At 35.3% G+C, this 15949-nt stretch overlaps 2 protein-coding genes across 5 annotated transcripts; both read left to right on the top strand.

Annotated features, from left to right (window-relative positions):
• Positions 1 to 6034: 6034 nt before the first annotated feature.
• On the top strand, positions 6035 to 7644 carry LOC137718761 (protein RADIALIS-like 3). Its single transcript, XM_068458298.1, has 2 exons — positions 6035 to 6389; positions 7390 to 7644. The coding sequence occupies exons 1-2, from the start codon at positions 6127 to 6129 to the stop codon at positions 7412 to 7414; spliced, it is 288 nt and encodes a 95-aa protein (XP_068314399.1). The 5' UTR covers positions 6035 to 6126; the 3' UTR covers positions 7415 to 7644.
• Positions 7645 to 11355: 3711 nt separating this feature from the next.
• LOC137717615 (uncharacterized) lies at positions 11356 to 14881 on the top strand. 4 transcript variants are annotated; one of them, XM_068457030.1, is made up of 11 exons: positions 11363 to 11439; positions 11590 to 11692; positions 11796 to 11867; positions 11950 to 12024; positions 12677 to 12760; positions 13202 to 13282; positions 13797 to 13866; positions 13948 to 14039; positions 14170 to 14211; positions 14303 to 14383; positions 14620 to 14881. In XM_068457030.1, exons 2-11 carry the CDS (start codon positions 11606 to 11608, stop codon positions 14689 to 14691), a joined length of 756 nt encoding a protein of 251 aa, XP_068313131.1. In that variant the 5' UTR covers positions 11363 to 11439; positions 11590 to 11605; the 3' UTR covers positions 14692 to 14881. The 4 variants fall into 4 exon arrangements, with proteins under 4 accessions (XP_068313132.1, XP_068313134.1, XP_068313131.1 ...); XM_068457031.1 differs by lacking the exon at positions 11590 to 11692 and having other exon boundaries at positions 11356 to 11439; XM_068457032.1 differs by lacking the exon at positions 13202 to 13282.
• The last annotated feature ends 1068 nt before the right edge of the window (positions 14882 to 15949 follow it).

Raw genomic sequence — 15949 nt, 5'->3', positions numbered from 1 at the left:
TTTTTTTTGTTTTTTTTTTTTTTTAAGTTGGCCATTTTCAGTTGCCCATTTTGTCAGTAATATGAAAAGGTAAAAAAAATATGTATTTCTATACTCACTATTTCTTGAGTAAATGATTTAGACGAACACAGAACACTCATATACACTCTGATGGATTCTCAGTTAACTTCATATACATTCCTGAAAGATTTTTAGTTAACTTAGTACTACGGTCTAGTAGTATTCTTTTTCATTTGTGAGTAAGAAGCCTTAGGTTCGATTCTCTCAAAGACGAATTTGAACCACATTATTGCTAACCCATTATGAGCTTAAACTCATTCCCTCTCCCTTAGTTTAGATAATATAGTCTGTTAAAAAAAATAAAATAAAAAACCAATAGCAGGTTTTTTCAGGATTATTACATAGATGCTACAAAAAAATGCTTAATTTAACCCCTTTAACCCATTGGGAACCGGTATACACCGGATGTATACGTAAGTTGCTCTCTTTCTTTACAAGGCAATATTTAGAATGAGATTCTTCGTCTATGACTTTCATAATAACATCATATTCTTGTATACTTAAATAGAAAGAAGAATTCAGTTTACATTGTGATTTGTTAGTTGCAAAACATTTTCCTATACCAACGATATGTCTATATTAAACTACGGGAATGAAGATTCACACACAAAACGTTGGATACAAGGGCAAATGCTCGCTATTGTTGTTACTATCTTAATTTTCAATAATTATACGTAGTATTCTTTTTTGGGGCTAATAAATTCTACCATGGGGAATTGGGAACACATATATTCTTAAGTGATTTTCCACGGTACTCCATTATATGAGAACTCTCGAAGTTTTAACTGTTAAATTATTAATTAAAAATACAAAAATTAAGATCTAATAATTAAAATATATAAAATATTTTATACTCCGGAATACCTTAGCTAAATTTTTTAATAAAGTTGTATGCATGGTTTTTCTAACTTTCTATCAAATCAGTCAAATGGAGAATATATGTCTTTCTGCTTATATGTCAAGATATGCATATCGTATCACCTGGTTCTGATGGTTTCTTTATATATTCTCAATATTTCAGCAACTAGATCAACCAATTGGCTTCTCCTTTTTATCAAAAGATATACATAAGCTTTTGGTATGCAAAGCTGAAGCTGTTAAGGCCAATATCCAACTTGTGAGGAGGGACAGATGCATATGCAGAAAGAATAAATTAAAAGGGTGTTCTAATGCAAAAGCCATTGATGGACATGCAGCAGGACAATATAGAGGGCAACTTTATAGTGGAATAATGATCAGCACCATTGATAAGGATTCTAAATATAGCCATTCATCGGTCACATTTGTTATATTATGTCACCTTCTATATACCAAATAGTAGTAGTTTTTGGCCTCAACAAAGCTAGCGCTAGCTACTACGTATCGAGAAATTCTATTATACAACAATGTATGTCAGACGTCAATTTTTCTAAGCCAATGACTAGGAATTCTACTATACAACAGTGTATGTCATACACCACTTTTTTTACACAAGTTTTACAAGGCCCGCTCTATATTGTATTTCAGTGATCTGAACCGTCTATCTTTTAGAACATCATTGATAAAAGATTAGACAAATCCAAAATTATTAAGGCATTCATTTGTCGTGAAGAAAATTGACGAATACGGTTCTACAAAGAAACCCTAACCTTAATCCAAGGTCATATGATTTCAGATTTCGGTGATTTTTGGTAGACATAAGCTTTAAGAAAAAAACCTAAAAGATAAAGGATTTGGATTGCTGAAATACATTACAGAGTGGACCCTATAAAAACTGGTTTGAAAAAAAATGGTGTCACAAATCCGTCCCCAATATATACATAATTTGTGCGCCTAATAGATGGTTTTGCTTGTTGAGAGGTCTAGATCAAGGACTTTCTCTCCTCAAATAAAAATGGATGGAAGTTGGTTCTCCATTGCCCTCAGCAATGTCTAATCGAAACAATCTATATATTCGGTATCCAGTCCTTGGTCTTCGAAGAATCCATCGATCGAAACGCATCCGCCTGCGCCGGCGCATGATGACTATGGAAATGTGGAGACCAAAGGTGATGAGGCTCCAACTTGCAACTGAGGGCCACCAGAAAAAAGGAAAACTAGTACTGTCAAGTGTCTAAGCTTTTGAAATTGAAGGAAAGGCAGGCAGCAGGCATCCATGGATATAAATTAAATTCTTTCATCGATCGGACGTGGATTATGATAAGGATTCCAATCATATATATATAACATCAGAATTTCAAATATATATATACCTGAACAAAAAAAAGTTGCATGAGTCTTATTCGGTGCGCATATATGATATATCCAAAGCCAATTGCATCAAAAAGAAGATAAAAAAAAGATAAAAATACAAGTATACAAGTATACATTTTACATTATAGCAGAAAGAGACAGCTGCAATTGCATCAAAAAGAAGATAAAAATACAAGTATACATTTTACATTACTTGATAAGATATTTTGGCTTATGTATGTAGTTTACAAAGGTTTTAATGTTTACTTATTTTTCCATAAAAATGAAAGATTATTGACTTCATTGAGAGTGATATAATAAGCCAAGAATCCAGGGTTTGAAACCCTCATTTAAAAGGGTGACCCCAAGGCAACAAGGTTTCCCGCTTTGCGATGGTAGGAGGGAAACGTCTATCGTACGCACTCTTATCTTTGCTTTGCAAATAGACTGTTTGCACGACTCGAAACCCTCATTTGTAACAAAGGAAATGTATATACGCCTGTTTAGTATCCATCAGATTTGTTTTATCATACGAATGGGATCTCTTGAACTTAAATGATAGAAAGAAGAAATGTTTGCTTTCAAGACAGCTGCAGTACTGTAACAACTAGTTATCAGGAAATTGGATGCATAATAATTTAGGCAACTATACTTGATCCAATTGTGCTAACTAAACTGGGAATTAGAATCATAATTCACTAACAACTATATATATATATATATATATAGAGAGAGAGAATTGTTATTAGCACTCCAAAAATTTCATTCTACACTCCTCACAAGTGTATTTTTCTTTCTAATTATAGAAAGTTTGGAGTGCCAAATAAGATTTTTGGAGCGCTAATAACAATTCCTTATATATATATAGATATCTACACTCTTCACAAGTGTATTTTTCTTTCTAATTATAGAAAGTTTGGAATGCCAAATGAGATTTTTGGAATGTTAATAACAATTCCTTATATATATATATATATTTATGTGTATATATATAGACATATTCTGCACTGGACTTGTAAGTTGCAACTATTTTACCCCATGGCAGTGCTTGGCTATTTAGGTTGACACCAGCCCAGATATATTATGATTAGGTGATTCTCAAAAATCAAGTCATACAAAAGCAATTGCGAATTGTCTTCGAGCTTGTTTGGATGTGCTTTTAAAATGACCGAAAACGCTTTTAGTGAAAATATTTTTGAAAACAATTCTTAGTAAAATGCTAATAAATCTTGAAAAAGTATTTAAAGTGTTTTCTGAAAGAAGCACATAACTGGTGCTTCTCGTAAAAAACATTTAAAGTGTTTTTGGAACCCAAAAACATTTTCTCTAAAAACATTTTCTCTAAAAACACTTTCAGTCATGTTAAAAGCATATCTAAACAAGCTCTTAATTACTGGTTTAGTAAGAGGAGAGTACAATACTTACAGCTATACTTTGCTCTCAAAATAGTTGAAACGCACCAAATTCTGCAGAGTATTCTGCATTACGGTCTCTAATTTTGTCAAAATTAAAAAGTTGACGAAGTTAAATTGTTTTTAAATTACAAGAGTTAAATCGCGATAACCGAAACTATAAACGCTCAAATTACAAGGACTAATTAAAGTAATAATCTGTGTTCTATTTATTTGGGTATATATTCACTTATTTGGGGTTTAGAATAGTAGTACGGAATGAGAGATGTAGGAGGGTTGCTACTCGAGATGAGCCAGCTAGAAATGTTTCGGAAGGTTGTTTGAAAGAGCACAACGACCAAACAACGGAGTAAATGGTGTGTTGGAGTTATTGAGGAAATCTGTCATTAGGGTTGCACTTTTTTTATTGGGTGGCAGAATGAGGCGATATCAAAACATATAAGTTTTATGATTTTGTGATAAATGTCTTACAAATAATATGATCAAGCATATCTTGCTCAAGTTTTTTACCTAGGGTTGAGACTTGAGATTGACCACAAAATGCATGTATAGAACGCTTGGAAAAAGAGAGTGGAAAGTGATTTTTGTGTTTTACAGCATAAAACTTGACATTAACACTTTTTTCGTGAATAAGATCGATTATTTGGACCTCATGTTTTCTGTTTATGATTTTGTGAGAAGTGTCTTACAAATGATACGATCAAACATATCTTGCTCAAGTTTTTCATCTAGGGTTGAGACTTGAGATTGACCACAATGCATGTATAAAACGCTTGGAAAAAAATAGAGAGTGGAAAGTGATTTTGTGTTTTACATCATAAAACTCGACGTCAACACTTTTTTCGTGAATAAGATCAATTATCTGGACCTCATGTTTTCTGTTCTAGTGCACAAGTACTACTCTTGATAAATTAACTTAGGCTACAACTAAGTAATAATTACACACTTTTAGATATGGAAATTTGAAGTCACATTCTAGGTCATCTATAGATGTTGAAATTCTTTTTCTCTTGCTACTTGCAGCAACATCTATACAGAAGTTCTAACAATCATAAAAACTAACAAGAGATTTAGATCAATAAAAATGTTGATAATATTATATTAGCCTGTTTGAAAACTGACTTAAAAAAGGCACATCCCTAAATAACTGAAATTTTTACCCAAAAATGGGTGAGAGGAGTTTCGTCTTGCACGAAAATCATGCCAATTTGCATCGGGATTAGGTGCCCTCCAACCACAGTCTATTGTCAGTTACACTGAGAGGAGAAGTTTTTGAGTGTGCCGGGTGAGAAGATATGCCGATATACCAAGTATCATAATACAACTAGTTGAAATCTTTTTTAAATTTTCAGCTAATTATTTTAATTGTTACAATTGGTGTAACAAATAGTGTCCACGACACACTGAAAAATCTCTCGATTGATAGACGTAAAAGTTTCATAACACTAATCAAACATTAAACAAGTTAGGCAATGGTTATTCATGCTTTCAATTTGTCATTGTATAATCTGAAATTAATATTTTACTGTCTTAAAAAAACCCTCACGGAAGAAATGCATGATAACGTACAAATTTAGAGTGTGAAGTGAATCTTGTTTTCCTAAACCCTAATTAATATCATTCACTTGAAGCATTACAGCTAGGAGATCATTTGTCAGTGTATACAGAGAACACGTTCGGTACACAAATATAATAATACAATTGATTGAAAACTTGAAGAAAAAAAAAAAACAAATTTCCAACCAAATGTATTATTACACGTGTACTGAATCGTATTTTCGACACATTGAAAAAATTGCTTACAACTAAAATGTAGAAACGAACAGTGTATATACGAAGCTTATGAGAAGAAAAGTGCAAGAACACGAAGGAGAGTGGAATGAGGGCGATCATGTCACTTTTCTATTAGGTAAAACAAAGTCGGCCCGCATAATTTCTTGGGGGTTTAAACCCTAATACAAGAAAGAGTAATTGTAGCACGACTAAATTTGTAGACTAAATTTTGTAAACTAAATGATATGAAAAGTTGATGATTTGATTATTACTTAAACGTTGTAAACCGTACTCATTTCCTTGGTGCACATCATTTAGTTTGTAAATTTAGTTTCCCTAACATTATTCTACAAAAAATATTGCCTAGAAAGTAAAAAAAATATCACGTACGTTATTACAAAGTTCAAAATCCTCCCCCATTGTTTTGCAAGTAAAGAGACAGCTGTGCAACCAAACCCAACCCGAACCGACCCCATCCCACCCCACCCACCTATCTCTTTCTCTCTCTCTCTCTCTCTCTCCTCCCTCCAGTATATAAGGAGCTAACACTGCCGTTCTCTTTGCTCATCAAACAATTATAAACCCTCCTTCCATTTGGCATTTTCAATCCTCTAGCTCCCAACAAGCATATTATCAGCTGTAGCTAGCGAAGTTCGGTTTACATCGATCAATGGCGTCGTCGGGATCGTGGACGGCGAGGCAAAACAAGTTGTTTGAGAATGCTCTGGCGGTTTACGACGAGGACACGCCGGAGAGGTGGTACAATCTCGCGAGGGCTGTGGGTGGGAAATCAGTGGAGGAAGTGAAGAGGCACTATCAGATGCTTGTAGAAGATGTGAAGAAGATTGAGGCTGGTGAGGTGCCTTTGCCTAATTACAGAAAATCTGGTGGAGGAAACACTAAATCGTATTCCATGGATATTGAAGAACAGAGGTAAATTTATAATCTCTTTTAATTCCTGGAGCTGCATTCATTTATACAAAGGAAAATACTGTACTTTTAAAAATTTGGTTATAGTTATTTATCCATATATATATATATGTGGCACATATAATCTCACATCTGGGAAATGAGTGACCTTACATGTGCTTATAAATAGTTAAGCGAGTCTCTATATTGTCAATTTGTTTTATGGTGGAACCTCAATTTTTTAATAGTATCAGAGTAGGTTGTCCTGTGTGTACCACATGTGCTCCACACCACCCAATTTGCATTGTCCTCATGCTAGGCTTGAAAATTCATCACACGTGAGGGCGCGTGTTGAAAGTATAGATTTTGATATATTATCCAAATTGTTAAGTTCATCCATAAATCCTTTACATCAAAATAAATAATTAAAAAATTCGGTGGATTGGTATGAATTTATCACAGATGCAATTTTTTTCAGTTAGTATAGCTTCACACCAAATCCCTCCAGAGCCCAAACTTCCATTTCTCCTACCCGTTGTCCCCCTTGCTTGGCCCTTCCTCTAAGGGGTTGTTGTGAAACAAGTGCATAATGTCCACTGGAACGTCTATGTATTATATCATATCAATCCCACATGATGAATCTTGTATGTGCTTATAAGTAATTGAGCTACTTCATCATTTTGTCAATTGATTTTATAGTGAAACCTCAACTTTCTTCGTAATTGAACCATACTTTAAATTTTGGTTATTTACATATCGTAGTTGTATCATGAAATTAAATAGTTTACTCATTCTTTATCTACATTCATTTTTTTCTTTTTCAAAGCAAATGTGTATGCATGAATCACCAACGTGGCGTAATAAATTCACATGTTATAACACATAGAATATTAACACATAAAACATGTGATATAACAATAACATGATCCCAAGCTGGAAAAAAGTTTTTATATATTCAAAGAGATGAATGTTTCATGCTTTTCCCCCTATACCACAGATGATCTTAATTATGGTTTTCATGCAGGATGAAGACTCTAAGAATTCAGTGAAGGAGAGCAACCCAGATCAGTTCGTAAATGGGAATCAAGATTCTTAAGTTTCAACATAAAAGAAAATGCAGAACAGTCGAAGTAACAATATATATAGACGATAAGAGTCAAATGTGATTAGTTAATTTGTTGCGTTTTCCCCTTTAATTTTCCGAAAGTCATTATATTTTCCTTTCAGCTCCTTTAAATGTACTCAGAAAAGGAAAAGAAACTCAGTTAATGACATGAATATAGAATATAGTTGCTTTTCATGGATCCGGATTCTTTCCTCTCTCCAGTCTCTTTCTATTTGAACCCTCATAATTAAACCACGTTAACATTTTGTGTCTCTTTATAGAGAGAAAGACAGAGAAAAGTGAGAGAGGAGGAGAGAAGAGAAGATTTGAAAGTGAAAGAATCTTACGTGAAAGAGATTCAGTCATAATCGTTGAAGGTGGGAGTATCAAATTAAACTAGTACTTTTCAAATGTTGGAAATAAGTGACACGATCATATATTCAAGTTTGAAATCTTGGTCGTCATCCCCCGGCAATATAATTATATATCATATTCATGAGGGACTCCATGGCAGCTTCTTCATTTTGCTAACCAAAGAATAAAACTCGCACGGAGTGACCCAACTGAAAGGCCAAATTATGATTGTGGTCTCTATTAAGGAGAATAAATTTATAGATAAAATTTTGTAAATTAAATGATATGGAAGTTGACGATTAATTATTACTTACGCATTGATAAACGAGTTCATTTCTTATTGACGACACATTATTTAGTTTGTAATTTGTATATAAATTTAATCTTCCTAGAATTACCCAATTCCAGTGAAGTTCTTCTCTAATAGTCTATATAGTTTTAATTTTTGCAATTTCCTGCACGCAATTTACTAATTATTGCTAACATGTAAGTTGTTCTTCACTCGTAAAATGTCCAACTGACTTTTATATTTGTTACTCAACTGTTTATGCTGTTGGAAAAATAGTTGTATTATTATTACAAAGGTTAACAACGCTTTTGGTCAATGTGTTTATGATTAAAATCTATTTTGATCACTGTATTTTCAGATTAGCTAATAATTTGGGAGGTGCTAGCGACTTCCTCGTTGGCTTTTCTACTAAATTTTCAATTTACGTGATAATGAGAATCGTCTATTTTTTATTTGAACATCAACTATTCAAAAATTAATCAAATTAGAAAATTTTTAACTATTCGACTAACGTTATAAAAAATATAATATTAAACTTAAAATATGATTGTATTAAAAAAAAAACTTAAAGCATAGTTGTATACTTTTTACTGATATGATCTTTAAAACCTAAACACAAAAAATAAACAGTTTGAATGATTGTGTAATATTCGTAAACAAAATTAAAAGAAATAAAAAAAATAAAAACCAAAAAGATGAACAGATTCAAGGACTTTTCCCTAAAAGATGCATGTTCCCCTTTAATTTTCCGAAAGTCATTTTATTTCCCTTTCAGCTTTAAATGTACTAAGAAAAGGAAAAGAAACTCATGTTAATGACATGAACATAGAATATAGTTGCTTTTCATGGATCCGGATTCTCTCCTCTCTCTAGTCTCTTTTTATTTGAACCTTCACAATTAAGCCACGTCAACATCTTGTATTTCTTTATAGAGAGAGAAAGACATAAGAAAGTGAGAAAGGACGAGAGGAAAGAAGATTTGAAAGTGAGAAAATCTTACGTGAAGGAGATTCAGTCAGAACCGTCGAAGGTGGGAGTATCAAATTAAACCAGTACTTTTCAAATGTTGAAAGAAGTGACACGATCATATCTTCAAGTTTGAAATATTGGTCGTCATCCCCCGCAATATAATTATATATCACATTCATGAGTGACTCAATGGAGGCTTCTTCATTTTGATAACCAAATAATAAAACTCGCAAGGAGTGATCGCCCGAAGGGCCAAATTATGATCGTGGTCTCTATTAAGGAGATTAAATTTGTAGATAAAATTTTGTAAAATAAATGATGCGGAAGTTAACAATTGATTATTACTTAAACGTTGATAAACGTGTTCATTTCTTATTGGCGACACATTATTTAATTTACAAATTATCTACAAACTTAATCTTTCTAGCATTACCCGATTCAAGTGAAGTTCTTCTCTAATAGTCTATATAATTTCTCCGAGATATTCTATGCTTTGACCTATAGCTTTAGTGGAGGGAAAACTTTTGCAAGTTAATAATTTGAGAGGTGCTAGCGAGTAGGGGTGGGCAAACGGGTCTTGGGCCCGCGGATAGGGGCGGGTATTAGTGGTTCGGGGTAGGTACGAGGCGGGTCCTAATTTTAAAAAAGAGAAACGGGACAGGGTGGGGCGGGCCTTTGAAAGTTTAGGTTCGGGCCGATTCCAAAAGTATAGAAAAACAGGTACGCGGATCGGCTCGTTTGCAAGAATACCCCCGTGTTGGGTACTTTCTCCCAGGCCCACTTCCTATTGTTCCTCCTCACGACAGTTCTCACTCTCGAGAACTCTCTACACAGACACACCCCACTTCCTCGTGTTTCCCCCTCATCCAATCTCTCGAACCTTCTCCCTCATTCCTTTTCTTTGTTTCTCCCCCCATCTCTGCAACTCTCATTCCCAGAGCACAGACACTCCCCACCCACACCCATACCCCACTGAGAAATGATATGTTGTCACCGCCCTCTTCCCCCACCAACTCCTTTGTCTCCTCCTCCAATCTTGATACCGAGGTAACTCATTTCCCTCATTTCTTCCAATTTCGTCAATTTCTTAATTTTGATTTACAAAATTTGTGAAATTTTACATCACAGGTTTGGTTTCTGGCACTCATTGTCTGGGACGAAGATGGTCTTGGTTGGCAGGTACTGCTTGAGTCCTCCAGCTGCAGGATCTCCACTCGGTTTAGGTATTGCTTGAGGACGCTCCAGTACATGGCGTAGATGTGCCCCACCAGCCCCCCGCCACGTCGCCGAAGCCCTTGTACTCCGTCCACTCTCATATCTGTTTCTGGGTTTTGCGTTTTGAGTTGAATCTAGCTCCGTTTGATCTTTAATTACAATCACATTTATACAGATATAGATATTAGATATATAGATATAGATAATGTAATTTTTTGTTGAATTGGTGTTGTGATTGATTGATTTGAAGAAAAAAAGATGAAAATTGAAAGTTCACCCTACTTCTGTCGAACTTGGTAGTTGATGGACTCAGTGAGCTTGTCTTTTTGCTTTTCCTTCACAACAGTAGCCATTGGAAGAGAACTCCGAGGAGTAAGACCCCCGCGCCATCCCAACAAGCTAGTTGGGAGAGCTAAAGAAGAAGAGAACAAAACCCATGAGGGTCTTAATGTCAAAAAAGATCTGGAGGATGAGCGAAGGCGAAAAAAAAAGAAAAAGAAACGTAAGAGGACCCGTGGACCCGTCTCGAACCGACCCGTTTGAAACGGGCTGGGTTAGGTCCGGTTCTAGTGATCAGATTTGCAATACTCGACCCGACCCGTCCCGTTTCCTTTTTAAGTAGGTCCAATCCAGTCCCTCCAAATTTAGGCCCGGCCCGACCCGTGCCCACCCCTACTAGAGAGTTCCTCGCTGGCTCTTCTACTAATTTTGCAATTTGTGTGATAATTAGAATTGTTTATTTTTTATTTGAACATCAACTACGCAAAAATTAATCAAATTAGAAATTTTTTAACCATTCGATTAAAGTTATAAAAAAAAATATAGTATTTAACTTAAAAGATGATTGAATTAACAAAAAAACTGAAAGCATATTTGTACACTTTTTACTAAGATGATCTTTAAAACCTAAACACAAAAAATAAACGGTTTGAACGAGTGTGCAAAATTCTTAAACAAAATTAAAAGAAATAAAAAAATAAAAACCAAAAAGATGAACAAAAAGGTTCAATGACTTTTCCCTAAATAAAACGACCTGAAATGTTAACCCTACTCGCCACAACAACTCCTTCTTCCAAGCTCCAAGGTATCGGACTGACTCGCCGGCTGACTCAGCCATGGAAGCCGATTCATCTTCCTTCAAGGTACGCGACTCACTCTCCGTCTACAAGTAGTTTCTTTTCCGCATTGCTCAGCTCCAAATTTTGAACTAAAAGCTAGGGTTTCGACGCATTTCTGTTGCGACGAGTTCAAACACGAAACGTTGTCGTTCCCCTTCGGGTTGGTTGCAGCAGAAATAGAAGCTTTTAAATGGTGGACAACACTAGGAGGTGGTTGTGGACTTGTAGTGCTGGATATCAGGGCACTGTTTGGTTGCAGCTGCTTCTGCCAAACAGAGTATTTGTGTTGTTTTTAGTTTAATCTGAAAATTGTACTCATTTTTCCACTGAAGCTATGCTAATCTCGGAGATGATGTTAATGTTAATGTGTGATTATGCAGATAATCTTGGGATCGGCTTCGATAGCACGCCGGAAAATATTGGCTGAAATGGGATATGAATTCACAGTCGTGGTGCTACCAATTGTTCCTCTGAAATATATAAAAACTAATTTCCCTGCTCATTTTTTGAAATTGAACTCTCTTTATTGCTTAGACTGCAGACATTGACGAAAAATCCATCCGAACGGAAAAACCAGAGGAGTTGGTTTTGGTTCTTGCCAAGGCAAAGGTTTGGTGTTCCTCTCCTTTTTATTGTTTCCTATTGGGAATCTGACATAAATTCGAGGGTGAACTGCCGATTTAGTCCTTGAATTATCAACTAAGTGAAAATTAGGTTCCTGAATTATTTTTTGGGCACATTGAGTCCCTAAATTCATTAAAAACTGCTAATATCATCCCTACTATTATATTCAAAACTATTTTATCCAATTTTTCGTCAACATTGGTCTCTTGACACATTTTAGAGTGTAATACCGTTCTTTTTGCAACTATAAGCCCTTAACATTTCATATAGGTTGCCAATCTAATGTCTAATTTACCCTCCAAAGTTAACTCAATATTACTATTTCTCTATGTAAAATTACCAATCTACCCTCCAATGTGTATTACATACAAGTAATGTGACTCAAATTGGCGAACATTTGAATAGAGTAGCTTCGAATCTAATATTAGGGATGTAATTGGCAGATTTTTATAATTCAAGAACTGATTTTTCTGAAAAAAAATAGTTTAGGGACCTAATTTCACTCATGTGGTAATTCAGGGACTAAATTGACAGCTCACCTAAATTCTAATCAACTAAATTTGGAAATTGCTTCTTTTAGTTTAGGGTTGTTTTGATTTTAATTTCTTACATTGGCCGCACATGAATTACATCTCAGGCCGATGCTATTATATCAAAGTTGCAAAGCATTAATAATCAAGAGAAGGATGCTGACCCGACAATTGTGATTGCAGCAGACACAGTATGCCATTTCTTTGTATATATTGTATATACATCTATATGGATGGTATGATCACTCTGTATATCTACAGAAGGCATCTTAAAGTCTGGTACCACCTAGTGCCATTTATATAGGAGATGTTTCCCTTTTGCTTTTTATTGAGGAAGTGTCGTGTTTTACGGTTTTAGACTTTTTTCGAAGGCTTAATTTGGGATTTTGAATAACATAATTGTGCAAGAGTAGTTGAGAAGAAAAGGAAGTACTAATTAATTGTGAAGCTCAACTAAATTCATGTTCATAACTATAGGTCTTTCTTTCTGGTCTGCAATTGTGCCCGTTAATGCTCCCTTTGTTGCAGTTTTTTGTTTACTGCATATTGTTAATAATGTAATGACATTGTCTCAACTGGTTTCTGATGGAAATAGAATTGCTTACCTATCTAAGCTGACGGAAACTTCTTAGGCAGAAGCCATTTCACAAAAGCTCCCAGTTGGGGACTACATAAAAGATGCTGAACCAACGCTATTAGTTACTTCTGATCAAGTATACATCACATTTTATACCATATTTATAGTCTCCATACTCTTGTCATATGTCTGATGCATGTTGCGGGATATACACCAATATGTGTATATGAAAGTAATAAGTATAGTTCAAGTAATGTTTGAAGTCAGTTATGTAACGTTCCAAGGACTGAGAAACTGTTAATCACTTAGCATAACGTCATTCGGACCTGTGTTTGCATTCTACTTGTTTTAGTTTCTTAGGCATGAATTGTGTGCTTTATCTCTTTCTTCTCCTCGTGTTGATTCTTTATGGAGTCTCTATTATATCTTATGTTGTGGATGCTCCAAACATCAGCTTTTCCGTACGCTTGTTTGTCATCCAAACAAGGAAATTAGAAATTCAGAAAATTTCTAAATTTATGAGTCAGTGAACATTAATGGCCTATGCTGATATGACTTGTTTCTAAAACTAGGAATTTAGAAATTTCCTTTTATGAGTCAGTGGACATTAAATCTGTTATTTCTTACTCTTATTGTAAAATGATCTGGAGGTGGTGGTCTATGAAGGTGTGATCCGGGAAAAACCATCCAGCAAGGAAGAAGCACGGCAATTTTTGAAGGGTTGGCTTAATGGTTGATTTCAGTCTATGTCCCTGATGTTTGACTTTTGGACTCTGATGAGTTTCCTAACATGAATTGCAGATTATTCTGGAGGGCATGCAGCAACAGTAGGATCTGTGCATGTTACAAACCTTAAAACGGGATTCAGTAAAGGAGAATGGGATCGAGTGGAGGTACCCCTTTTTTTTTTCCTTTTATCATGTAGCTTCTGAGACATAAAATTGTTAATTTTCAAGCCCATTATCCTAATTCTACAACTTCATCGGTCAAATCTATGGATAATATCTATTCGGGTCCTTGCAGATTTATTTCCATAAAATACCAGATGAAGTCATTGAGAAGCTGGTAAGAGTTGTTTTGTATCCTACTTGGTTGTTTCACTTCTCTCCTTGATGAGATGACGACAATAGAACCCATTCCTCTGTGTCCATGTCAGATTGAGGAGGGGATAGTGCTCAAAGTTGCTGGGGGACTCATAATCGAACATCCACTGATTCTTCCCTATGTCAAAGAAGTGGTTGGTTTTCTACTCTCTTCTAAAGTTGTAAATAATAGTCATTACATTTCGAGAATGCGAGACAACAGAAGCATGATGGAGTCTATTTATGGTACCGTGTGTCTGTTTCATCCAGGAGCTTTTGTTTAATGAATCCTGCAAGCATAACCCATCGTGGTTCGGATGTTTGATCTACTTATTAGGGATTGTAAAGCCCTGTCTTTATAGTCATATTTGAATTGGTGTGGTGCTTGCAGGTAGGGACAACCGATAGCGTGATGGGACTTCCCATAGATCTCACTAGGAGACTCCTGAAAGAGGCCCTCTAGCTGCAGTTGGAGATTTCCGCATTTTTTTACCGGTACTTTATCTAATTGACGCATATTTATGTTTCTTCCGTCGTTAGGCTTCTGATCTCGTATTGTTCAACTTTATACCTACCTGCTATTCGCATCTTATCTGTTGTGAACTATATTTGCTTCCCGAATCAACTTGTAGACAAGTTTGTTTATGTTTTGACATAGCTGGACTCATATAAGCTTCTGCCTCGGTAGTAGAGACCGATGTGAGTGAGAAAGAGAAACACCGAGGACTGTGTCAGTATCTTAAACCTATCACGCACTGTCATGGGAAATAATTAAGACGTGGTGCAGTGATACCGCCGGCATCCACGATATATTTCCACAGAGGAATTATTAGGGTGTCTAATGACCATTTGCAAGGTCTCGTTTTTTAATGGCCTAAATTGCTTTGCGGGCAGTGGACTTCTCTATTTGCAATGACAGATAGATGTCGTGGATTCTTAAATTTGGGTTGCGACCTCTATCTGCATTGATAGATGGAGAGGTCCAGATAAAGCTCCCCCTGTATCCATCCAAACCCAAATAAACCATGTAACGAGTTTTTTTTTTTTTTTTTTGTTTGGACATGCAAAATGCAATCTAACACATATATCAAAAGCGTACAAGTAAAACTATACAAAGAAAACGAAAAGTGTTTTGCAATCATGTCGTGTTCGGTTTTGTTTGTAAGTAGGAATGACTCTACATGTAGACGTTACAGTAACATGTGATTGTGTAATTTTACAACATAAAGAAACCAGAAATAAAGGGAAATTGAACAATGGAATGATATCCACTCCGGATCTTTGCATACCTTGCCAGCGGACTGAGAGATATAGATTGTTCAAGAGAGAAAGATATCTGGGTCGTTGAAGTTTCTAGATTTTTGTGAAGTGGATCGATGGGATGGATTAATGGAACTGTGTGATTAAATTAAGTAGTCTGAATGTCTCGGTTTGGGATCCGCGGGATCTCAATCCTTGATCAACAAGACACCAACCACAATTGAAATATTTATTTTGTCTAGGTAGAGAGAGTTTTATTAAGCTGGCCGGCCCTAGGAAAAGGAACTTTGTTGGCACTTGAATTATTAGCTTAAGCCTAACAGCCCAATTTATTTTCAATTTAAAACACACATTTTTGTCAACGATAGATGATGCTCATGTTTATCTGAAACAGTTTTGAAATATGCAATTTCACTTACCTAATCCCTTTATAAATAAAATCTCACCTAATCTCTTTCGTC

This window comes from Pyrus communis, chromosome 15, assembly GCF_963583255.1.
Source record: "Pyrus communis chromosome 15, drPyrComm1.1, whole genome shotgun sequence".
In the NCBI taxonomy this organism is placed as follows: Eukaryota; Viridiplantae; Streptophyta; class Magnoliopsida; order Rosales; family Rosaceae; genus Pyrus; species Pyrus communis.
This window is presented reverse-complemented; position numbering and strand designations above follow the sequence as displayed.